The following is a 27,446-nucleotide window of genomic DNA, read 5'->3' on the forward strand; positions in this document are numbered from 1 at the left end:
TTTCTCTAAAGAAGAGCCCTCCTGTTGTTGCTTACCCTGCCTAGGCCAGTCACCAGTTTTAGACATGACTCATGTTCTTTCTTGGGCTTTTTCTGTCTTTTTTGTATAGTCCTGTTCAAACATGCTTCAGGATTTGAGGCTAATGATTTTAGTTGTAAGTCAGGAAGTGCCTTAGTTGATGGGAGACAGGTGGAAAGAATGGAATTTGGATTTGGACAGAATTAGATTTAAAACTCAGTTCTACCATTTACATTAAAAAATGTTTAAATTCATTAAGTTTAAAATTTTTATTTAAATGTCATTTCTGAGGTTGGGAGAGGTGGTGCACACCTGTAATCCCAGCACTCGGGAGGCTGAAGCAGGAGGATTGTGAGTTCAAAGCCAGCCTCAGCAATAGCAAGGTCTAAGCAACTCAGTAAGATCCTGTCCCTAAATATAATAAATACAAAAAAGGGCTGGGATGTGACTCAGTGGTTGAGTGCACCTGAGTTCAATCCCCGGTACCTGTCCTCCACACCCCCCCAAAATTATTTCTTACATTTAAATCTCAGATTTAACATTTATTAGCTGTATGATTTTTTGCTTAAGCCTTTACCCTTCCCTACTTAAAAAAAAAATAATGCCTACTGTTTTAGTAAATTTTGTGTCACTCTGACCACAATACTCACTCAGCAAAAACAACTTAGAAAAGAAAATGTTTATTGTTTACGGTTTCAGAGATCTCAGTCCATAGGTGGTTGGTTACATTTCTCTGTGCCCAAGGTGAGGTGCTTCCCTCATGGGGGAAGATTCCAGAGAAGGAAAACCACTCATGGTGGAGATAGGAAGCAGAGAGCCGGAGGGGTCAGGGTAGATAACAGGAAATGGCCCCAGGGACCCAACTCCAGCCATACTCCCCCTGCCTATAGTTACTACCCAGGTAGTCCATTCAAACTAGGATGGACAGATTAGATCACAACTCTCATAATCTAATCATCTCACCTCTGACTATTCCTGATACTCCTGCATTAATAGGAGCTTTTGGGGGACACCTCATATCCAAACCAAAACACCTACTTTATAGTGATGTTATGAGAATTAAATAATAAGTATACATAGCTAGGCCTGGCATAGAACAGGTAACACAATAGTTTCCTCCTTCCTTTATAGCACCTGCTGCATTTAATGGGAGAAGGAATCCATGGAGAACATGAGATGGCTGTTGAAGAGCAGGAAGTGAAGAAAAAAAAAAAGCTCTGGTTTCTTTGTTTCCAGGTGTGTAGATGGAGGAAAACTTGTGGATGGGAACAGTGAGGATCAGAACTGGAAGCAAGCCTAGGTTGGTTGTTCTGTAAAGGTAGGCAGGGTCTCAAGAGGAGATGGAAAGATAGCACATGCTTCACACAGGTTGAAAAAAGTGGAGGTGAATGAGATGGGGGTATAAGAAACATTATTTCCCTCTCTTGACTGGGCCATGTCACAAATGGGTAAAGAATGGTAATTCAGGGAAGTGGGTTCATAACCATTTAGGTAGGAAACAGAAAGTCCAGCAAGGACAGAATGTTTCTAAGCTTTCATAGTAAGTTTTACCTCCAGGAACCAAAATCAGTTTATGTATCAAACAAAATGTCTCGTTAAGCCAGAATAAGGTCAAGGCTTTAATTAAATCAACTGCAATTGAAAATATTTAAGAACTATAACCCAACTGAAACTAGATGGATATTTTTTATATTACATTATGTCATGGCAGTATACATAATTATAAAATTTATGGAAAATGTAAAGAGCCAAGTTTTTCCAAAATATCCTTGAAGAATACGAAGTAGGAGAAACTGTTCCACAGACAAAAAGGCTTATTATAAAGTTACAATAATTAATTCCAAATAAGCCAATAGAACAGAATGGAGTTCAGAAACCGATTCATGCAGATGGGAACTCAAGGACTAAGGGCTCTAGAGAGTAGGGGAATGGTAGTTATTTCAACAAATGGGCTGGAGCAAGTGCATTTTCACATGGAAATGTACCTTCACATTCAGATGAATGAAATACAACCCCCTCTCATACCATACATAAAAACCAATTCCTAGCTGTATTGTAAATGTAAAAAAAGAACAGACGGACTTCTGGAAAATAACACAAGAATCTTCATGACCTTAGTGGAGAAAGTGATTACCTTATGCACGCACAAAAACAAAGTAGGCAACAATGGTATTACCTCATGTAGGCACAAAAACAAAGTAGGTAACAATGGTTTAACTAAAAGGTTAACAAATCAGATATGAAAAAATCAGGATACCAAAGTGAGCATATACCTTGAGAGAAGCACCAAATTACTTGGCTATACAAAGGGGTTCTAATTCAACAATGAGAGTAGTCATGCCAAAAGTAATTGAAGAAATGTACCTAATTGTTCACAAGGCACATGTGACAAGAGGATTACAAGGAAATATACACATTTTGCTATGTACTTCAGTATCTGAATTTTGAAGAATAAGTATGCATTGCTTTCACCACTTAAAATAGCTAAAATCAGATCTTATGATCTGTCACAAAAACATACAAATGAGCATCTCAATAGCAAACTATGAATTGGCTTTACAGAGATCAAATAAAATTTGAGTATTTTCAGACCTAAAGAACATTAAATTCAAAATTCTTGGAAGTAAGATAAGCAAATGATGAAATGTGCACATTTCTCATTCAAGAATACATAATCTCTATGGATAAAAAACTCACATCTTTATTATTATGTAAAACTTTTATAATAATTTTAATGGAAGTTAGCTGTTAAAAACCATAAAATATTGTTAATTAAATGCTTAACAGATATAAAAAAGGATATCAGATCACTTTGGGGAAGTTACTCTTAAATATTATACACTTCCAAAGAAAAACTTTACATTGATAAACTCTTCTACTCAATTTTTCAAGAAAAGATTTTTGTCTTTATGAAAACATAAAACATTTCTTTCTTGAATATTTATATGCAAAATTTATCAAACTGGCAATTTTTATAGTTACAGCCCAAACCAGATAAAATATATGAAACATTTAAGATTAGAAGGCTAATTATGGTACTGTTGCATAGGTTTAATATTCCTGCATAGGTTCTAAATTTATTTGGAAACTAGATTTCTTGAGCTTTGCAGAGGAAACATCCTGACTGATATCTAGTTCTGAAAGCACCACCTTGTGGGAAAAACAAGCACTCTGGATTAGTCAGGACTGCATACTCAGAAGAGAGAACATTCAGTGGACTTCCAGGGCATTAGCGATACTATTTGTTACCTACATAGAGATTCCACAAGTGCTAACTATATAATTATTTGTTAAACTGTATGACTTTTCTGTATTTATTGTGATTAGAAATTTTAAGTTTATAAAAATAAAAACAAGTTTCATCTGTACCTGAATTAAAGGTTGCCTCATCACTTGCCTAAATGCCTGAATTTCCTAAGCAGTTCTATTTTCTAGGACTGCCTAGGAAAACACTGCGTTTGTACCCTTGCTAGATTTTACATAGGAGACAAGAAGTCAGGAAGATTTCTTCTTTGGTAAGCATGGAAGGACTCCCTGCAACATTTTCCTCACCATGTTTTCATTACTACTCTCACAGCCTCCAAGGGCAATTCCAAGTGGTCTGGAATCATTTGAAAGATCCCTATACAAACAGTTCTGAAAACTACCACAGAGAAATCAACAGTAGATTTTGTTGCCTCGATACAGAGAATCAAGGATATGTGGCACATTTAACATATTAACAATATTCAGTTAGACAGGTTTTCTTTACACATTTTATTTACCATATTTCTAGAGCTTGCCACACACTAACTATTCACAAAATGACTTGAATTAGTTGAAGAGATGTTCATTTTCTGTAACTGCCACAGAATCACTTTTCTTAGTGGCTAACTGCATCATATTAAGTATCTCTGTTCATAACCTACAGCAGTGTTAAAGAGAGAAAGACTTACTCCTTTTGCCCAGGAAGCTGTTAGTTATACTTCAGTGGCCATGTCTTCACTTTCCCCGTTACCCAGGAACATTTAAACTGGCATGAGACCAGCCATCAGCTGATGCTGCCTGGTCCAAGCCAGTGTGCCATGTATATGGGTTGGAGGGCATACCATTTCAGCTTCCCCACCACCATTTCACCCCAGACTGAATCTCTACTCCATTCAAATACAGGTCATATTGTGGATTTAAAGTGTAATAAAGATGTGGGCAGATCTGCCTTAGAGTGTTTCACAGAACAATGCTTTCTGCTAGGTTAATGCTACTTGCTAAAATAATGTTCAAGTTAATGCTACTTGCTAAAATAATGTTCAAGTTAGGCACAAAACTTAGTTTTTAAAGAAACTCATTAGAATGTTATAATGTAATTTTTGACTTAGGCCATTTCTAAGATGCTATAATATAGAGATATCCATTATCTAAATGCTTCTTATAATTTGACAAGTTCCAGATATAATTATTCTGATGGTAATGAATATTGTTTAATCAACTATTTGCTTCTATGTATGAAGAAATGTCAGGTTGTTGTGCCACAAAGATCCACCATTTCCTTAAGGAGTCTTTAAACAGAACTGCCTCAAAGAATGAACTCTCTCAGCCAGACATAGTGGTGCCCGCCTGTTATCCCAGCAACTCAGAGGACACTGAGGCAGGAAGATCCCCAAGTTTAAGGCTAGCCTGGGCCACTTAGTGAAGCTTTATTTCAAAATAAAATTTTAAAAAGATAGGAGTGTAGTTCAGTGGTAAAAGATCCCTGGGTTCAATTCCCAGTACTGGGCGGGGGGGGGGGGGGGGGGGGAGAGAACCGGTTGAATCGTTCGTTTGCAGTAACCGTTTTCATTTTGAGGTTTCACTCTGTTTTCTCCTATACGGATACATGTATTTGGAACTCTAAATCAAAAACGGTTTGTGCTAGCTCTTTGAAACTTGACACAATAAAGCAGTTTCAAGTTCTATCTCTATATCTATCTCAGGTATCTATTTTTTAAAGAGTGTTAAAAAGGAGAATGGGATTATTTCAATAAAACCTTCTCCAAGATTTCTGGAATTGCCCATTCAGAAATATTTTGTAGGAATCAAAGTTAAAATTAAAAGTTTTATTTTTGTCTTTTTGAGATGGGATCTTACTACGTTGCTTAGGCTGACCTTGGACTGTCTCTCCTCCTACCTCAGCCTCCCGAGTAGCTAGAACTGTAAGTATCTCTTTTATTGAACAAAGTTAATATTTGTAAAATATAAAATTTATTTAACATTTTTCTTCCTACAAATAGATGAAAGAAAGAGAATAGCCTTAATGATAGAGAATAATAGAGACAATTGCTACCACTCCATAGGAACATAATGTTTTAAATTTTTGCTACAAATGGAACAAAAACTCAGTAATTCTAACAGACTGTTTTGGCTTTTTTTTTTAATAAAAAATCCATATAGAATTATTCAAACTTTTCGTACTTCTAATCATTCCAAATCTTTGGGGCTACTACCATATGAAGCACTAGGGGAAAAAAAAGAAAACCCATACTTAATGACAAATAGTGATGTGAGGCACAGTTTCACATAGAATGTTCACTTCTGGGAAATACAAAGCCTCTAGAAAATTATTTTTTAAAACAAGAGGTTAAATTTTATAGCTCTTTCCTTCAATTCTGGCTAAATTTAACATTAAGATACTGAAAGTCTTTGATCATGAAGCAGAAATGTATAATGGTGGATTTATTTTACTACTTATTCAAGAACAACCTTTAAGCAAAGCCCTTATTCAGTAAGATATACACTAACATGTCGGTAAAATACATTTTAAATTTTACAAAGCATTCCCAAATAATTTAACAATCAGACTAAAAAATGAGAACCAATGTTATTTTTAAAGCCATCAGCTGAGAAACACCTTCAGTAATAGAGTCATGTTCAGGAAATGATACTTAAAAATATAAATTCTTACATATTAGTTTATCTGTTAAGTAAGTCTTTTTCAAAATTTTCAGTTCACAGAAACAGTTTTCAAATCTTTAACTATGAAGTCTTTGCTTGAAATGTTTTGATTCTTTCTGTAACTTGAAAATTTTTAAGTTCCATTGAATATATTATCTTCTGTTTCTTCTTAAGGAACCAATGTTCATGAAAGGATCATCATCTTCATCCTGAAATGACACAGATGTTAAGTCAGTATTGTTCCATGTTGCCCTGAAGCAAGACAGAAGCAATGGTGTCAGTGAGAGCCACTTTCGCTTCACACAGGCTAGATTTCATTTTTTGCATTTCCTTTATAAGTGTGAAACATATAATTCAATTCAAGTTCTTAATGAGTATTAAAAATAAAATTTGATCCTGCAATATACGAGTGTATATACACATATATATTGAACACCCATTTCTCTCAGTAATTAGACTAAATAAAAGCAAATGAGGTATGGGTAAGCCAGATAAAACTGAATTAAGTCATTTCTATTTGGTCTGTCAAAAGTTTTTTTTTTTTTTTCCATTTCCCTCCCATTTACATTCTATTACAGTTGTCTGCTATTCTGAAAATTCACCAAAAAATAATGAATTCACATGCAGAAGGTCTAACTTAGAAAGAGCTGTAATTCTTAGTTCCCATTTCCCATTTAGGGCTAGAAGTAGATAGCTACTCTCAGACTACTGAAGAAACAACTTATCAACGCAACCTTTTGGGTTTTTGAAAAAGAAGTAGATGGAATATTTCAAGAGTTTCCATTCTGATGAGCTGTAAATTACATGCATGTTAGAAAACAACAGGAATATGAGATATTAACTAAGAATTTAACTAAAGAAAATGAAAACTAACAAACCTCAGGTAAGTTCAAGTTATATAATTTAATGAGGGATAATATAAATTGATTATATTTTATAATTCAATATTCAGAGGTAAAATAAATTTGTAAATTTCTGATTTATGTTTCTATTAACAAATTAATAAAGGAAATATTAGCTTATGTTAATTTTATTGATAGTTTTAACAAATTGAAGTGTTAGCTAAATTATTCATCTCTGGTAAGAAATGGATACTTTGAGAAATATAAATTCACTTTCATTTACTGATTCATTTTCTGCTACTATCAAAAGCAGAACTTATTAAATATGAATCCAAAATGAAGTCCAATAGAGAGTTTTCTATCTTTGCAGTTAAACATAAACTAGTATACAAAATTTTAACTTTAATATATAACCACATGTAAATACAGATGCTCTGCTTGCTTCTCTCCTAGAATATGGTAACATTCAATAGATAGAACGAGCTCTTGCTGATGAGCTCTTGCTGTCATTTTTCCGCCCAGCTCAAGTTGTTTTAAAACTACAGCTGAGATACAGGGAACTTGGAAGGAGCAGTGGAAACTCAAAATGAAAAGGGTAAGTCACATGCCATACCATGTATGAATCCTGAGGACATTTTGGAAAATTAATAAGCCAGTCACAAAACAACACATACTGTATGTTTTCCATTTATATGAGTTACCTAGAGCAGACAAATTCATAGAAAGAGAGAGTTTAACAGTGGGTACACGAACTGGGGAAAGAGGGAAATGGGACCATGTTTAAAGGTTATAGAGTCTCAGTTTTGTAAGATTAAAAAGTTCTAACCTATCTATTATCCTGCATAAAACTCAAAGTGGATCAAGGACCCAGGCATTTGACAAGAGACTCTGGACCTACTAGAAGAAAAAGTAGGCCCAAATCTCCATCATGTCAGCTTAGGAGCCGAATTCCTTAACAAGAGTCCTAAAGCTCAAGAAGTAAAATCAAGAATCAATAAATGGGATTGTATCAAAAACTAAACATCTTATTCACAGCAAAGGGAACAATCAAGAACATTAAGCCTTTGCCATCAACAACTCAAAGTATTATTCTCCAGAATATATAAAGAGCTCAAAAACTTCACACCAAAAACCAAATAACCCAATCAATAAATGGGCAAAAAAAACTAAACAGACATTTCACAGAAGAAGAAATACAAATGGCCAACAAATATATTTTAAAAAATGTCCAACCTCACTAGCAATGAGAATTGCAAATTAAAACTACACTAAGATTTCATCTCACTTCAGTCAGAACGATAATTATCAATAATACAAGCAACTGTAAATGTTGATGAAGATGTAGAGAAAAGGGTATGTTGCCAGTGGGACAGAAAATTGGTGCAACCACACTGGAAAGTAGTATGGAGATTCCTCAGAAAACTTGGAATGGAACTACCATTTGACCCAGCTATCCCACTCCTCCTCGGCAATACTGAAACAACTTAAAATCAACATACTCTAGTAACACAGCCACAACAATGTTTGTAGCAGCTCAATTCACAATAGCTAAGATGGAAATCCAAGCTAGATGCCCTTCAACAGAATATAAAGAAATGTATAAAGAAAACAAATGGATAAAGAAAATGTGGTACATATCCAGAATGGAATATTACTCGGCCATAAAGAGAAATGAAATGATGGCATTTGCTGGTAAATGGATGGAACTCAAGACTATCATGCAAAGTAAAATAAGCCAACCCAAAAGATTAAAGATTGAATGTTTCTCTGATATGTGGATGCTGACTCACAACAGTGTTTGTGTGTGTGTGTGTGTGTGTGTGTGTGTGTTTCCAATCTGGGGTGGGGAGATAGAGGTTCCCTGTTTGAACTATGGACTGGGGGGAATGAAAGGGGGTGGGAATGGGAATGATGATAGAATGAATGGGACAAGACTTTCCTATGTTCATATATGAATGCACAACCAGTATAATGATAGCCATGTATGTATGATATGTCAAAATACATTCTGTTGGGCTAGGGTTGTGGCTCAGTGGTAGAGCACTCGCCTGGCATATGCGAGGCCCCTGGGTTCGATCCTCAGCACCACATAAAAATAAAATAAAGATGTTGTATCCACAGAAAACTGAAAAATAAATATTAAAAAAGTTCTCTCTCTCTAAAAAAAATACACTCTGTCATATATAACTAAAAAGAACAAATTTTTAAAAAGTTAAAAAAAGTTCTAGAGATCTGTTTTACAACAATGTGAATATATTTAATACCACTAACCTGTACGTGTTAAGATGGTTAAGTTTTATGTTAAAGTGCTTTTACTAAAATTGAATTTTTTTAATAAAAAGAAATAAATGAAAGGGATGATAGGTCTAAGAGAAATACCTTCAAGGAATTCAACAAAAACTTGTAAACGTCCTTCAAATGGCAGCCATGGAGGAAAGGGAAAGTCCAGTATCCTTCAGTCATGTAGCTTTAATTCAACTTGATGAAAACAATAAATGAATGAAGGCAAGAGGCAAGTCTTGATCATACCTTTTCTATTCCTGCTCATTCAAGTCAGAGGAGATTTAACATTTGTCCGATTCAGACAATCACCTTGAGTTTCCTCTATACATCTTATCAGAAAGCATTTCACTCAATGTCTGAACACTCTGACGTGAAAATCACCACCAGACACCATCTTATATATGAAACATGTGGAGCACACAGTGGGTAATTATTCTATTAAAGTAACATTAAAAGCTCTTACATTATCATCACCAACATTTCTTCAAATATAAATGGTAAAAGCTAAAAAACTATTCTTAGCTTTTATCATTTATATTTGAAGAAATGTTAACTGGAGTGAACATCATCTTTTAAAAAAATCTGCAGGACTTTCATATGAGAAATTACACAGACGGGCACTCAACAGATGTTCCCTATTGACTTTTAACATTATAGTTCAAAGAAAAGCTATCAATGAAACTATTAAATAACTTTTAGCAACTAGCTAGCAGTCTCTATTTACCTATCACAAAGTTAAAAATTGATTAAAATTTAACAATAAAAGACTTTATTACCTCATCTGATTCAAAATCAACCCCTTTAGTTATTTGGCTCTGGGACATGTGTTTGCTTGCTGATGTGCTCGACCACCTGAGGCAAAAAATAAAGGGGAGGAGGGATAATAAACCAAAGACAATGACATAAAGAATGTATCAGAAATGCATTTCTAGTTAAGTTTCTCAATCCTGAAAGCACCCATGAATAAAAATAATACACAATTCCCTTCAATTGCGCTACAGCAGTAAAACTCTATGTTAAGAAAAAGGACTCCTGGGCCGGGGTTGTAGCTCAGTGGTAGAACGCTTGCCTAGCATGCATGAGGCACCGGGTTCAATCCCTGGCACCACATTAGAAAAATAAACAAATGAAATAAAGTTGTTTTAAAAAAGAAAGAAAGAAAAAGGACTCTAAACTCAGAGTTTGGATCTCAATTTTTCCATTCACTAGCATGTCTTTAGACAAGTTTCTTTGTGCCTCAATTTCCTCATCTGTAAAATGGGAATAATAGGTTTTTTTTTATTAAAGATTCAATGTGTTAATATGCTGAAATACACACAGCACAACCTGACATACCAAGCACTGATCAGAGGCTTAATTATAATTATAGTTCTTATCACATATCAAAATATATCTATTATCATCCCCCACTTCTGAAAATTATGGTAACACTGAAATATTTTTTACTCAAATCTCAGTTCTACAACAGAATAAAGGTATCTTTAAAAAGGCCCCACATATTAAAAGAAAGAAAAAAGGCCCACCACTCTCCAGAGGTTTTCTTCTACCAGAGCCCACACTCCTGGCTCTTTATTTGAGCCCTTCCCATAAGCACTCATGATAAGGGCCTGAGTCATAATTTCACACATAATTATGTACTGATTCAATCTTCCTTTAATGGATTCATAAATGGGTTCAACTCTTTCCACAATTTAAGTTGCCTGAAGGCATAACCATATTAAAATAGTTGTTATGTCCCCCATTAGACCTAATTTAATGCTCAAAAAGAAAATATTTAAAAAGGTCACTGATTATTTTCTTCATAGAAATTTCCATTAATTGAGTTTTAGCTAAGCAGTGATCACCCAAAATGTTAATTGTGAAACAAAATGGTATTACCGAATTAAGTCAAGCTCAACAGCAACAGGCAAAAAAAAAAAAAAAAAAAAAAAAAAAAAAGCCAGGAAAAGCATATAAATACTCTAAGGCAGAGTAAATCTACACCACCTCTTTTTAACACTAGTACAGCACCATGTGCAATTAAGTAAATAAACTATGGTAGTAAAGAAAAGCTGGAATCAAAAATTAACAAAATACAAAATTATTTTCTAGTAAATGGGAAGAAAATCATTGAGTAATAAAGACAAAAGGAAGTGAATTACAGGTTATTTACATTTTCAGTGACAATACTTAACAACACTGCAACAGTTGTACAATCTAGCCCTTGTCTATTTCTTATTTCTGTACATACTTTACTAGTTGAAAATAATTCTGTTGAACTTATACAGCACAGAAAAATGTAAAACTAGAATTCTGGATACTTTTTAGTATTTTGGATTTTTTTTTTTTCAGAAAGTCCCCAACCTACCTTTGATCTGTTTTTGAAGTAGTAGGAAAAATGTCATCCTCATCTGATTCATCCACCTCAATCTCCTAAGGGTAGGGAAGGAAACAAAGCAACAAATGGTTCTTTTTACGAATGGAACATCTAAATATGAATTAAATAATTGAATCTGAAAGTGGTTTTTTGAAAAGTATATTAAAAAGTCACAAAAAGGGAGCCAGAAAACATGAAAGCAGTAACTATTAAAAATTAAAGTCACCCTGACCTCCCTCCAATGTCCCTCTTTATTCACAAATGGTATTCTCTATCGAATGCCTTAGCTCACTTCTCTCCTCGCCCACACAGGGCCTGGGTACCTACAGGATACAAACTGGTGAGTGACTTGCACAGGCTTGAGGGCAGTGGTGACCTGTGATGTTCTTCCTGGATTCTGATGAGGAGCTAGAACTTCAGTGTTCCATCTCCAATTTTAAATGAAGTATCTAACCATGTGAGAAGTACCAGGTGTCTGTTACATTTGTCCCTGCTAAATACCATTTGTTAGAGTAAGAACCAACAAAGATATTTCTGATTTTTTATTCCATCATGCAAAATACTAGCTATTCCTTGACATTTTGTTATCTTGACATGCAACACACACAAGCTGTCTTCACCTAAATGAAGCACAGATGAGGATAAAACCCCTGAAACAACATCATGTAAGGCCAAGGATGTTGCTAAACATCCTACAACATAAAGGACATTGCTTCATAAATAAAGAATTATCTGATCTAAAATGTCAATAGTGCTGCTAGAGAAACCTTGATACAGGAGGAAGAGCACTGGCTTGGAAGTTAAGACATACAGGTTTTGAAAGTGAGGTACTAGGGGAGTCAAGCCCATTCTAGAGTCTTTGGAAGCCAAAGGAAGAGCAGAAGGCCCATGTGAAATCCGAGCAGACCACGGAGATCCTTAGGCTCCAACTTTTAGTCTGTGTTGAGTCTAAACTTGCTTTGGATGTTAGTGTTCCACACTCATGCCCTTTTTTTTCAGTGTTGTTACCCTTGAAAATATTACCTTACATACACTCCTTATGGATATTTAGTAATGTGAATCACTATTTTTAAAGGAAGAAAAGAAATAAGAAGAATTCTGAGTTGCCCTCAGTCTATGTAAGTGATAAGCATCTTCTGGCTTTTATAAATAAAAGGTCCTCTTTTATTTACTTTGCAAGTCAAAGAATTGACAATTCATAATGCAGGAAACATAAATTATTAAAAGAGAACTATAAAACCTTTTTCTTACCTCTGAGTAATTCTTAGTAGCAACATTTCGGGAGGGCTGCTGTCTCACAGTTTTAAAAGCTAGAATGCAAAAGATAAAATACCATTATGTAATTCTTAAAATAACTTAGAAAAATTACATATTTCTTTAGCTGAAGATTTTATTTTGTTTTGTTTCTTTGGATTTCTTCTTGGCTTTTTAAAAATGCTTTTATTAGTACATTACAGTTGTACATAACAGTGGGGTTCATTTCTACATAATCATTTATGCATGGAATTTATTTTACTCCATTTCAGTCCCCAGTGCCTCCTCTTTCCCTCTGCTCCTCCCTTCCCCTAGTCCCTTTCCTCTGCTTTACTGGTCTTAGCTCAATGTTTTTAAATTCCTATTTGCAAAAGCCCATCATGACCAAGTATAAAACCATCTGTACCTTTTAAAATCGGAAGGCATATGGAATTGCATGTTCAAATAACTCAAGCTCTACCTGTCAGCCTCACGCTTATTCAAATATAGTAACAGCAGTATTCACAAATACACCTGTACTAAAAATACTTAAAAATAATACTCAAAAGATAAAACCTGACCCCCAACCACTGAGCTACAAAGATAATGAAGGTAAACCTCCCAATACCCTCCTTCTTTGCAGTCAATGATAGATATTCTGTGGCTACATTATGAATTTTCTCATTCTATCTTGGTAGTCATATTTGTAAGGGTACTGGATATACCAGAACTATATCAGAGGGAAATGCTATAAAACAGTACATCTTTCTTTTATTCCATGATAAAACTTTCCTATGAATTTTTTTTCTTTCTTTGCTTTATAAACTAGGTTCAAAATTGAGGTTTAGCTAGCCCTTTACCTTTCCCCTTCTTTTCCCTTGAGATAAAAACTTACAGTAAATTTCAAACACCTGAGGTTTATATTCTCCTAAGTCTTAAAGTTTGCTAATATCACACATATCTCCCCCAAAACAATCTCCAATTTAAATAGGGGAGGGAGGTAGGGAGGAAGGGAGGGAAGGAAGGAAGGAAGGAAGGAAGGAAGGAAGGAAGGAAGGAAGGAGCGAGCCAACCACTCAAAGAATCCTTCAGAGTACAAAATTTCCTAGTCTGAAAACCTCAAGAATCTTTCTACCTAGCCTACATTTACTATTTGCTCCTGTTTCCTGTTCTAGATTCTATCCCCGATCTTGTGATGTCTGTCTGAGAGGAGAGATGAAAGGCCGCAGCAAAAGTGTGGTCTGCTCTCTCAATTTGGTCTCACATCCTACTCTACTAAAAAGGCTAGCAAATGAACAGAAAAACCAGTGACCATGACACTTGCAAAGAATATTTCTGCTCAATGCTTATTCACTATCTCCTCAAACACTGAGATCCTTTAAAAGAAGAAATCTTTCTTTTAATCCTCAGTGGATAGAAAAAGATGAAGGTTTATGAAATAAATTAATTTTATCAGAAAAATAAGCATATGTTTTGTTAGAAAGACAATATATTGCAGTGGTTAAGAGGCCTGGTTTTAGATTAAGACTCATTTTGACTTCCTCCCCAGGTAACTGTGACAAGTTCCTTGGCTTCTTTCAATCTCAATATACTCAATTGTAAAATACTGTTAATACTTTATCCAGAAAATTGTTGAAAAGACAAAGAGGTATTTAATGCAAATTGTTTTGGCAAATGCCTAGTGGGCAATGGGCATTCACATGCATGGAGCTGTTAGTGGCAATACATGCAGCAGCAGCAGTGAATCTCATGATGGTAATCACACATAAACGCAGTAGCCGGCAGAGGCATCTTTTAGTTGCTCAGTCACTGTCCTTGGCTAACTTTAATGGAAAAATCTGAGTTGTCAACTCTTGTTTACAACTGCTATTAGCTAAAAGTGTAATTTCTACTGTTCCCAAAATTTCAGCAAAACAATAGACCTCCAAATTCCATGGAGCTTATTAAAACAGAATTTGGTTTTATTTTTTTCTTGACTCCTCCATTTATAATGGGGATATACAAGTTACAGTTTTAATGTTGCTTCTGTCCCAGTGTGATGACAAACATAGTTAATAGGCCATGGTTATTTTTTTAGAGACTTAAAAAAAAACCACCTCTAACAACAAAAATATTTCACACATTCATATTAAAAACATCAGTTTCTTTTTCAAAACAAGGCCCCAAAATTGGGAGATAATCAATTAAATCAGTAAAACTATGAGATCAAATCAATTAGATAAAAGATAAATTTAGACTCATGATTTATATAGCATCCATCTGGGGCTAGGGATATAGCATAGCAATAGAGCACCCACCCTGGCACGCAAGAGGCCCTGGGGGGTGGGGGAGTGGCACTAATACTAATTAGTGATCATCTATTGAGCTTTTTTTTTTTAAAGAGAGAGAGAGAGAGAGACAGAGAGAGAGACAGAGAGAGAGAGACAATTTTAATATTTATTTCTTAGTTTTTTTCAGCAGACACAACATCTTTGTTTTTATGTGGTGCTGAGGATCGAACCTGGGCCGCACGCATGCCAGGCAAGCACGCTACCGCTTGAGCCACATCCCCAGCCCATCTATTGAGCTTTTACTAAGTACTGTACTCAGTATCATGTATACTTAAGTTCACTTAAAATAACTATTCCATGAGATATGTACAACATTGTCAATTTTATAGCTCAGGGATCTGAGGCTTTCTGAATAATCACAGTTTGCTCTTACTGAGACCTACTGAGACACTTGCAGGTCCCTCGCATAGATTTTCTCAGTAATTCTCAACATGACCCAATAAGGTAGAAACAATCATTACCCCACTTTAGAGATGAGGACATATAAACTTCAAGATGGAAAGTGTAACCAATCTGCTGAAGGACACATAGCTAGACAACGGAGGAGTTAGGAGTACAAGCAAGGTCTTTCTGACTTCGGAATCATGCTCTAACCTTTACACTCTACAATCTCTGTGTAATTTTCATTTAATCAAGTTCAAGAATTTAATATGCATCTACTATGTACCAGGCACTATGGATGCAATAAACAATAATGACCCAGCCATTGTTCCCCTAGCACTTACAGTGCAAGGGTAGCAGGTAACTAATGGGCCTGACCAGACCAAACCAGGACTAACTCTAGAGCTGGGTTCTAAACCATAATGCTACACTGCCTATGGCACCACAATAAGATCTGGACCTTAAACACAACTCAAGAGGATCTGAAGCTTCAAATTAATGTGGTTTACTGACATAGCCTCTTTCAGAGGGGACTATTATTACTTTAAAAAATAATGTCATGATGCAGGCACATCAATGTTTATAGCAGTTCAATTCACTACAGTCAAGCTATGGAAACAAACTAGGTGCCCTTTAACAGCTGAATGGATAAGCATGGAGGATTAGATGAATCCTAGATAGGGAAGAGGGGTGGCAGGGAAAGGGAGGGGGCAGGGGATTAGCAAGGATGGTGGAATGTGATGGAGATCATTATCCAAAGTTCATGTATGAAGACTCGAAATGGGTGTCAATACTTTATATATAAACAGATATGGAAAATTGTGGTATATATGTGTAATAAGAATTGTAATACAAAAAGAAAAGTACATGAATAAAGGCATGAATTGGGCTGAGGATGTGGCTCAAGTGGTAGCGTGCTCGCCAAGCATGCGTGAAGCACTGGGTTCGATTCTCAGCACCACATAAAAACAAAATAAAGATATTGTGTCCAACTAAAAACTAAAAAAATAAATATTTTTTTAAAAAATTAAAAAAAATAAAGGCATGAATTGGCATGAACATACTATATATACAAAGATATGAGTGTAATAAGAACTGTAATGCATTCCGCTGTCATGTATTTAAAAAAATAAAATTAATAATTTTTTTAAAAATGTGGTATATATACACAATGGAATATTAGTCATAAAAGTATGAAATTATGGCATTTGCCAGTAAATAGATGGAACTAGAGACTATAATACAAAGTGAAATAAGCCAATCCCAAAAAAACCAAAGGCCAAATATTTTCTCTGATATGCGGATGCTAACACACGATAAGGGGGCGTGGATAATAGAAATTCACTGGACAATCCAGTGAATGAAGGGAAGTGAGGAGGAATGGGAATATGAAAAACAGTAGAATGAATCAGACATAATTTTCCTATGTTACTACGTGAATCCACGACCAGTGGAACTCCACATCATGTACAATCATAAGAATGGGATCCTAATTAGAATAAGTTATATTCCATGTATGTATAATATGTCAAAATACACTTTACTGTCATGTGTATCTAAAAAGAACAAATTTTAAAAAGTGAAAAACAAAATAATGAAGTCAGTCCAATTTGTGATAAAGCACCATAACTGGCCCTTTGTCTTTCTACCCCAAAATGAAATTTATTCCACACTCTCAATGCATAACAGGGCAGCTGTTATTAAATAAAAAGATGCTTTCAAAGTCTCTGTTGGCATAGTGATTCTAAAAGAAACTGACACTGTCAAGTGAAAAATGCTCACAAACAGTATTAGCTAAAGTTCTCAATGCAAAGGAAGCGCTACAAGTGAATTCCAAATAAGTAAGGATAAAATCTCTGTATCTATTCATTGTTTTTCATACAATGCTTCTCCTGAAAACAATCCATGCTGCTCCTCAAGCAACAATAGAAAACTCTCAATGGTATTTGAAAAGCACATGAAGTAGCACAGAATTACCTGGCCAAAACAAGAAAAGCTAGAACTCAAAGAAGTACTAGTCCTTTTCCCTGAGGAACCATTCATTCATGGAAACATTAATGTTGGCTTTTGGAGAAAAGCTGAGTGAGACAATGCTTAGCGGTGGTGGGGAGACTGAGGCATTTCCTCGACACCATAAGCTGGCACCCCAATTGATAAAGAGAAGCAAAGGTAAACAAGATTTCATAAGTGCATGTCACGCCCCAACAACCCTCAAGTTGTACATTTAGTTTTAAGAAGCCTAAGATTTATTTTTTCAAAATTATTTCATGATTTTATTACTTTACATTTATCTCAAAATAAGGTTTTATTTTATTAGAACAATAAACTAATTTAAATTGACCTGTTTCACACAAATATATGTATACATATGTATATTTTTTATATGTTCTTTTTAGTTATATATGACAGAATGTATTTTTACATAGTATACATATGTATACATATGTAATATAGCTTCCCATTCTTCTTCTTATAAATGATGTAGAGTTATACTGGTCGTGTATTCATACATGAACACAGAAAAATAACGTCTGATTCATTCTACTATTTTTCCTATTCCCATTCACCCTGCCTTCCCTTCATATTACCCTTTGTCTAATCCCAAAGTACTTCTATTCTTTTCTACTTTTACCTTTACAGTGACTTTGCATCAGAGAGAACATTCAGCCTTTGATTTGGGGGAATTGGCTTATTTGATTTAGCATGATAATCTCCAGTTCCAACCACTTAACAGCAAATGCTATCATTTCATTTCCCTTTAGGGCTGAGTAATATTCCTTTCTGGATAAGTACCACATTTTTTTTTATCCATTCATTTATTGAAGGGCACCTAGGTTGGTTCCATAGCTTAGCTAATGTAAATTTCGTTGCTATAAACATTGTTGTAGCTGCGTCACCACAGTATGCTGATTTTAAGTCCTTGGGTATGTGCCAAGTAGGATAGCTAGGTCAAATGCTGGTTCCATTCCAAGTTTCCTGAGGAATCTCTATACTGCTTTTCAGAGTGGTTGCACCAATTTGCAGTCCCACCAGCAATGTGTGAGTCTACCTTTTTTCCCACATCTTCACCAACATTTATTGATACTTGTATTCTTGATAATTGCCATTTTGAATGGAGTGAGATGAAATCTCCATGTAGTTTCAATTTGCATTTCTGTAATTGCTAGAAATGTTGAGCATTTTTTCATATATTCATTGACCATTCATATTTCTTCTTCTGTGAAGTATTAAGTGGCCTAAGATTTGAGGTGCCCTAGAAGTCTGGAGAAACAAAGACAAATCTTTTCTTTTCAAGAAGAACACTACTTCATCCAAGGTCTGATTATTCTATTTCTACTGACAAATTTTCTAGGAACAACAGATAACAAAACATCCAAAGAAATAAGTCACCATGAATAACAAACAACAGAAACAGAATTCACAAAAGAGGCCAAAGACATTCAGGCATTAAGTCATAGACACAAAACATAAAACAAGTGTCCTTACTATGCATACAATAAATAAATAAATAAATAGATAGATAAATAGATAAATAAATAAATAAATAAAGACCTAAAAACATCCATAGGGAATTCTTAAAAACTATGAAAGTGACAGATCATATTTAAAAAGAATCAGATAGAATTTCAATACCAGAGTCCTCCCCCACCAAAAAAAAAAAAAAATACCAATTAACTAAAAATACAAAAGAATTTCAGAATAGATGAGTTAGAATATAGATCAGATATTGAGAGCTTCGAAAGAATCATTGCTTTGAAGTATGTGACCTTGGACAGCAAGAGGCCTCTCCTGGGTGCCTGGAGAAATTCCCACTCCCAAGTGGCTCCTGTTGATAGGGAGAATTCCATTCTTGTCATGGAATTTACTAGATCAAAAGCCTTGAATTCAAATCCCAGCTGCCTGGAGGTAGAAGAGTTGGGTTTAAACAAGTAAACCCTGTGTAACCGACATGATTCTGCAATCTGCATTTGGGGTAAAATTGGGAGTTCATAACCCACTTCAATCTAATGTATGAAATATGATATGTCAAGAGCTTTGTAATGTTGTGAACAACCAATAAAAAAAAAAAAAAACTTCCTCCTGTTTACCTCAAGAAGCCTTTTCATAGTGAATCCCTTTGATTTTTAAAACCTATATGATAAACATGCAGAACCTCAGCTCATTGCCCAGTCAGGTCCCACCAGGGCTGATTCACCCACTGAGTCCCACTTTTACCTATAACTGAGTAGTTCCCTCCCTTCCTCCCTCTCTCCCTCCCTCCTTCCTTTCTTTCCTTCTTTCTTTTTTTATTTTTACTTTTTGTGGAGCTGGGGATTGAACCCAGGGCCTTGTGCCCTATCTTTATGTCTTGTACTTTTCTTATTTTCCTAATCTGCCCACTGCCTGTATTTGGAGAACTGTTCACTCGCTGTGCAGGTCATGGCGATAATCAGATATGATTATTCAGAACGGAGTGCAGGAAAATAGCATATACAAGAGAAATTAAGAATGAGCCAGATGCAGTGCTGCACGCTTGTAATCCCAGCGGCTCAGGAGGATGAGGCAGGAGTATCCTGAGTTCAAAAATCCCCAACCTCAGCAAAAGCAATTTGCTAAGCAACTCAGTGAGACCCTGTCTCTAACATAAAATACAAAAACAGGCTGGGAATGTGGCTCAGTGTTCGAGTGCCCCTGAAATCAATTCCTGGTACCACTCTCCCCTCAAAAGAATGAAAATGTCTCACAGAAGGAGAAATAAAATAGGAATGAGGAAATATCTGAAGGGATAACAGACAAGGCTTTTCTAGAAGGATACAACACAAATTCAGAGATTTATGAACCAATAAACCCTAAGCAGCATAAAAAAGAGCACACCATACTTAGATTTATAAGAACAAAACTATAGAACACCAAAGACAACAAGGTGAGGGGAAAAAATAGATTACTTAAAAAAAAAAAGAAAAAGGAATGCAGCTTAATTAACAGCTGATATCTTAATAACAGAGGAAGACTGACTTTAAATGATTAATTCTATTCACTCTATCAAGGAAAACTTCACATAAGTAAGCTAGGCAGAGCAAGGTCATCGGGGCTAAGATAAAAGCAGGCCATCTACAAGTTACCATCTGTCTGTAACATGCTAATCAACTTCTGGTGGTTTAATATAGAAGTGTTCATATTTTATTCACTCTCTTTTTCTCATTTTGTATAACAACAACATTTCATAAATGCCTACTATGTGCCAAAATTTTTGTTCAGAAAAGCCTAGTACAGTATGGATTATCATTCCTAATTAACATGTAAACAACCTAGGACTGTAACCTACTTGAGTAAAGTCACAAAACTTTTCCATATTGAATTCAGAGTTGAATTCGGCCTGCATTCTTTACAATATAAGATGCTGCCTTTTCTTTTTTTCCCCTTCTTTGCTTTTGTAACTGAGGTATCAGAAATGGAAGATCTTCTTTCTGAACACCATTATCTACCTGGCCAAAAAGACAAGTTTCTGAAATCAAAAGCTAAGGATATTAGAAGACTCTTCAAAGTGCTGAATAATACTTCAGTAACTAGACCTTTATCTCTTCCCCTGCACTGAAGTCAACTCAAAATGGATCAAATATATCTAGGAATTAGACAAGAAACTATGCAACTCCTAGAGAAAAACATGGGGTCTACGCTCCAACATATAAGCACAGGCCATGACTTTCTCAACAGGACCCCTAAGGCTTAGGAAATATGCCAAGAGTTAATAAATGAGACAGCATCAAATTAAAAAGTTTCTGCACAGGAAAGGAAACAAGATCAAGAGAGAACCTACAGAATGGAACAAAATCTTTGCTAGCTACACTTCTGATAGAGGATTAATATCAAGAATATGTAAAAAACTTAACACCAAAAAAATCAAATAACCCAATAAATAAATGGGCAAATGAACTAAAAATACTTCTCAGAGTAAGAAATATAAACCACCAACAAATATATAAAAAATTCAACATCAATAGCAATTAGGGAAATAACAAAACTACACTGAGATTTCATCCCACTCGAGTCAGAATGGCAGCCATTAAGAATATGAACAAAATAGATGTAGAGAAAAAGGAATACTTTTTCACTATTAGTGAGATTGTAAATTAGTACAACCACTATGGAAATCAGAATGGAAGTTCCTCAAAAGACTAGGCATGGAACCACCATGACCATCTATACCAATCCTCAGTATTTATCCCAAAGAATTAAAGTCATAACACTATAGCAATTCACGCATACCCATGTTATAGTAGCACAATTCACACTAGCCAAACTGTGGAACCAGCCGAGGTACCTATCAATGGATGAATGGATATCAAAACTGGGGTATATAAACACAATGGAGTTTTATTCAGCCATAAAAAAATAGGAAATCATGACATTTGCAGGAAAATGGATGGAACTTCAGAACATTATGTTAAGCAAAAAAACTCAGAAGGTTGAGGATCATATGTGTTCTCTCACATGTGGCAGCTAGAGGGAAAAAAGAAAGATGGTGGTAGTGAATCTCATGAAAATCAAAGGGAGATCAGTAGAACAGAGGAAAGGGACCAAGGGAGGGAAGACAGAGAAGACAAAGAAAGGGAAAATCCTGATGAATGATGTTGGCCAAATTATATTGTTATGTTGTGTGTGTACAAAGATTTAACAACAAATCCTACTTTTATATACAACTGTAATGCACCAATAAAACAACATGTAAATAAAACAGAGAGTTTTAATTGATCTGATGATTGTGTCCATTCTCTATCATCAGTTGCCATTCAATAAAGGCTGAAAAACTTCCTTTAAGGGAGAGACAATAATTCTTTACAAGGCAGCTTACTACATCTTTTTTTTTTTTAATTTTTTAATACTTAATTTTCAGCAGACACAACATCTTTGTTTGTATATGGTGCTGAGGATTGAACCCGGGCCGCATGCATGCCAGGCGAGCACGCTACCGCTTGAGCCACATCCCTAGCCCGCATCTTTATTTTTATATTAATTAGATCCCATACTTCACTTTGCTAGGCAATCATGATCCCTCTGTCAAAGATAAATAATAATTCTATTTGTCTAAAAGAAATTATTTAAAACATTATTAAAGTTTACTCTCCAATAGTTTTGATGCATGACAAAGATCTTTTAAAGAATAACTTATCCTATAATCTTAATAGTCCTTTTAACTGTAATGAATGCTATACAAATAAATGAGGGCTACTATGAGGGGTTTCCTCAGTCTTTTTAAGTTGGAATTTATAAGTTCTGCTAGATAGTCACTTGCAGCCTGTACTCACCATCTATAATAGACATATTTCTAGATGTTGACACGGTGGCCTTTGAGTTCCTGCTTCGAGTAGAAGTCTCTAGAGCATTGCCTGCTATTAGAATAATGAACAGTCAATACACAATCCCAACAGTAACTAAGGCTTTTTCAAACACCACCAAAAAATGAAAACTATATAAAGTTATGCCAAAAGTTTGTAAAAACTGTAATTCCAGTCACTTGGGATCTGAGGCAGGAGGATCATACCAGCCTCAGCAACTTGGCGAGGCCCTAAGCAACTCAGCAAGAGCCTATCTCTAAATAAAACATTTAAAAAAAAAAAAAAAGATTGGGGATGTGAGTACTAGGTAAGCATCCCTGGGTTAGTCCTTGGTTAAAAAAAAAAAAAAAAAAGTTTGCAAAAAGCCAAAGGCCTATATTAGAAAATGTAGAGTCTGACCAATCAATTTTCAGACATTAGACTAATGCTTTTAAATTATGTCTGGTTCACATTCATCCATTTAAAATTTCAGAAAAAAATTCATCCATTTAAAATTTCAGAAAAAAAAAATTTGTAAATATGAAGATAATGATATCACTAGAAGATGGAGATTTCTCTCACTGAAGACTTAAAGCTAAATTACTATTCATTTTGCCAACTTATAATTCACTTGAATAAATATTTAATGAAAATAATTAGGAAATTTCTTTAGGGACGGATTTAAACAACACATTAAGAAGTCACTGGATGACCATTTTCCATTGTCTGGACTATTCAATAGCAACAAAGGTATATTAAATACAGAGATAAAAATAATTTTAACAATTGGTTTTAAAAATCAAATTATTTTGGGGAGGTAATTTTCCTTTTTGAATGAATTTTATGGAGAACACTTTATAAGACTGCAGGTATTTTACCTTAGACAGTAACAAAAATAATTCTTTTATGATCTGGAGTAGTCATTAGCTAACCATTTTCCTTAATGATTCATATTTGTCTCATTACTACTTTGCACATGTGAGAGAAAATGTGACAATAAATGTACCCATAATGTACTATGAGAGAAATACAATAAAGCTTCAAAAAAATATAGGTTAAGAACAATTAAAACTCTATGTTGGCAGGGCACGTTGTGGCACATGCCTGTAATCCCAGTGGCTCAGGAGGCTGAGGCAGGAGGATTGTGAGTTCAAAAGGCAGCCTCAGCAAAAAGTGAGGTGCCAAGCAACTCAGTGAGATGTTGACTCTACATAAACCACAAATTAGGGCTGGGGTTGTGGCTCACTGGTCAAGGGCCCCTGAGTTCAATCCCTGGTACAAACAAAACAAAACAACAACAACAAACTCAATTTTGCAGGTGACCATTCAAAATTCACTTAAGTTAAAGGTACATGTCAAAACTTAAAATGTCTTTTGCATTATAATAATCAAATTGTAATTGGGCATGGTGATGTACACCTATAATATCAGCTACTTGGACTTAGGCAGGTTGATCTGCCTGGGAAACTTAGTGAGACTCTGTTTTGAAACAAAAAATAAAAAGGGATGGAGATGTAGCTCAGAAGTGTAGCACTTGCCTAGTATGCACAAGACTCTGGATTCAAAAGGAAAAAAATGTTTTTTAAAGAATCATGTTCCAGAAACAAAGACGTGTAATAACTCAGTTCTGACCAAAAGATACTAGGTACTACTTCCCACTCAACTTCCAAGTCTGCAGCATGCAAGACAATATTTAGTACTAACCTCTGCCTCTTTGAGACCCTCCTCTTGATGCTGAATTCTGCCCTCTGCCTCCTCTTCGATCTCTGCCTCGGCCTCTTCCTTTGTTGGGTCCTGCTGAGATGCTATCATCAGAGTCATTTGCCATCTGTTCTGCTAGATCTATACTCATGAGGTCATCAGCACTAAAGGCAGATGTGTGGTCTTCTGATTGACACCTGAGAGCTCGGGCCCTATTCATGGCCTGTGTAACAGGAAAAACACACATCAGAAAATAGTGCAGCATCTTGACAATCACTAATTTTGTCATTCAGATGAACAGTTAATATTGTCAAAGTGTACATTTTATTATTTTTCACCAGCTGACTATAAAAGTACAAAAATTCAATGTATTTGTATAAAAAGCATAATCAAATTTGATTTCTATTATCTGTCAGATCAATTTATAATACTACCTGTAAAATGAAACCTTTTGAAAAGGTTTACCAATCAAAATAGAATTTAAAGAATCGAAATTTTAAAAACTAGATGGAAATCTGGCTATAACTCCTACTTCAAAACCACACTTATGAGCTACTTTTTAGAATGAGCTCTTAATAAACAACAATTAAAAAAACTTACACAAAGTAGTTATTTTCTCTAGGTGGTGAAATTTCAGGGTGCTTATCTTTTCTTTTTTATTCTTATACCTTATACAATATGCTTTTTCTAAAATGTTTGTTTCCATAAACAGAAACAATAAATAATCTCTTACAACTATAAGCATATTAAGGTTTGAGAAGGAATAAAAATCGTGGAACCAACAATATGCCACAATTTTTTTATTTTGATAAGAAACCATATAGAAAAGATAAGTTTGAGACTTAATCAAATATTCTAACTCTAAAATGAATACAGATTTTTAAATTAAAAATTGAATAAAAGCAATTCTGCCTTGTCTCTTTGCTTAAACTAGCAAATGTAAAAGGAGTACAAAAACAAAATGCATTTTTCAATAAAACTAGAAAATAATTCCAATCCCAAACACATTATCTATGAAGCAGAGTGAATAAATACAATGAACACTTGAGGTGGCTAAGGGAGAAAACTGAGAAGACTTCAGGAAGTGTAGAATTCTCCAAAACAAATACAGATATCCTAGGATGTTATGACAATAGTTTTTTACTTGGAAAAGCAAGTTCTTAATCTAATAGATGATCAGAGCATTTCTAAGCATTATGGTACCACAAACGAGAGGCAGGACTAAAGAGAAGGGAACAAGGCATGCAGGGTAGAAATAGGAACAAAGTGTGGATAGGGCATACCAAGTAGACTAATTCAGTATTTAAAAAGTTAGGAAAAATAAAGACTTATGACACAATTGTACATAATTTGGAGAATTAGTAACATAAACTAACCAAGAAAAAACATGTTATCAAAAAGACTATCAGATAATACTGTTAAAAGAATGACACCACCAAAAAGAACAACCAAAAAATTTCATAGGTAAACTCAACCAAATTTTCAAAGTGATAATTCACTTGGTATTTCAATTGTTCTAGAACACAAGGAAAGAAATCTTCCAAATGTTTGCAAACATGATACTGACAAAGGACTATACAAAAAGAAAATTAAAGATCAAAAGATATATAGTAATATATCATGAGGGCAAGGATGAGGGTAATAAAAGCACTCATACTATCGTGAGAGAGCAAACCCAAGTGATCTTTATAGCAATGTGGCAGTAACTAGAATTTAAAATTCATATGCCCCATTACAATTATTATTTTTTTAAAAAGAGAGAGAGAGAATTTTTTAATATTATTATTATTATTTTTAGTTTTCAGCAGACACAACATCTTTGTTTGTACATGGTGCTGAGGATCGAACCCGGGCCGCATGCATGCCAGGTGAGCGCGCTACTGCTTGAGGCACATCCCCAGCCCTACAATTATTATTTCTTGAAGTTAATTACCAACCATCATTTCCAAATTCTACATTTTTCTCTTTGCCCAAACACAGTATCATCATCTTTATCAAACATTACATCTGAATAGCACTTTAACTCTACTTTTCTTATACAGATTTTCATCATCCTAAACTGAAACTCTATATCCATGTCTGTTTATTTATATCTGGCTCTTTTTTTCATTCAGCATAATGTTTTCAAGTTGTAGCACATATCTAAATTTCATTCCTTTTAAAGATTTAACCAACATTCCATTGCAAGTAGGTACCACATTTTGTTTATCCACTCATTTGTTCAGACATTTGGATTGCTTCTAACCTTGGCTGGTTTGTCATATCTACTTGAGTCCCTGCTTTCAATACTGTTGGTTATATACCCAGGTGTGGAACTTCTAGATTATATGGCAATTCTGTGTTTAATTTTTGGTTGCATCATTTTCCATCCTACCAGCAATGTATAGTGTTCCAATTTCTCCACATTCTTACCAATACTTGTTATTTTCTAAGTGTGTTTTCTTAATAGCCATTCTAATGGGTGTGAGGTGGTATCTCACTGTGACTTTTACATTTCTCTAATCATTGGTGATGTTGAGTATCTTTCCACCTGTTTATTAAACATTTGTAAATCTTTAGAAAATTGTCTATTCAATTCCATTTCCCACTCTTTCAAGTGGGTTTGTTGTTATTGGTGGGTTGTAGAAGCCTTTTTAAAATATATTGTGGATACTAATCCCTTTGATATATGGATACATTATTTGCAAATAAGTTCTCTCATTGTGTGGACTACCTTTTCACTCTGCCAATAATTTCTAGTATCACATTTTGAAAGAGATTACCAACCTTAACTCTAATTCAGACAGAATATTAAGAAATCAGATAAACTAAGGACTATGCATAATATTTAGAAAAGTTTTTATATTCTTAAAAAGCTATTAAAAAACAACAACAGGGGTTGTAGCTCAACATAGAGTGCTCACCTAGCACATAGGAGGCACTGGATTCAATCCTCAGCATCACATAAAATAAAGGTATTGTGTCCAACTAAAAAATAAATAAAATAAAGGTATTGTGTCCAACTAAAAAATGTATACATATAACAACAAATTAGTATATGTGATTGAGACTACATATGATCTACAAAGCCTAGTATTTACTGTCTGGCTCTCTGTTTCAA

The 27,446-nt window shown here is 34.8% G+C and overlaps 1 protein-coding gene across 6 annotated transcripts in view; it reads right to left on the reverse strand.

Annotated features, from left to right (window-relative positions):
* Positions 1-682: 682 nt before the first annotated feature.
* Positions 683-27,446, reverse strand: part of Mre11 (MRE11 double strand break repair nuclease) — a 65,490-nt gene continuing 38,726 nt past the window's right edge. For 5 of the 6 annotated variants that reach the window (XM_005337186.5, XM_021734469.3, XM_021734467.3 and 2 more), the window contains 6 exons: positions 24,350-24,569; positions 22,637-22,720; positions 12,658-12,716; positions 11,398-11,462; positions 9,827-9,902; positions 683-6,134 (listed from right to left, as the gene is read on the reverse strand). In XM_005337186.5, the coding sequence (XP_005337243.2) occupies positions 6,078-6,134; positions 9,827-9,902; positions 11,398-11,462; positions 12,658-12,716; positions 22,637-22,720; positions 24,350-24,569 (561 nt within the window). In that variant the 3' untranslated portion in view covers positions 683-6,077. Of the gene's footprint in view, positions 6,135-6,361; positions 9,246-9,826; positions 9,903-11,397; positions 11,463-12,657; positions 12,717-22,636; positions 22,721-24,349; positions 24,570-27,446 lie in introns of those variants that run through there. The other variant, XM_078046884.1, reaches the window with a different exon arrangement.

Source organism: Ictidomys tridecemlineatus, chromosome 4 (assembly GCF_052094955.1).
Source record: "Ictidomys tridecemlineatus isolate mIctTri1 chromosome 4, mIctTri1.hap1, whole genome shotgun sequence".
Classification (NCBI taxonomy): domain Eukaryota; kingdom Metazoa; phylum Chordata; class Mammalia; order Rodentia; family Sciuridae; genus Ictidomys; species Ictidomys tridecemlineatus.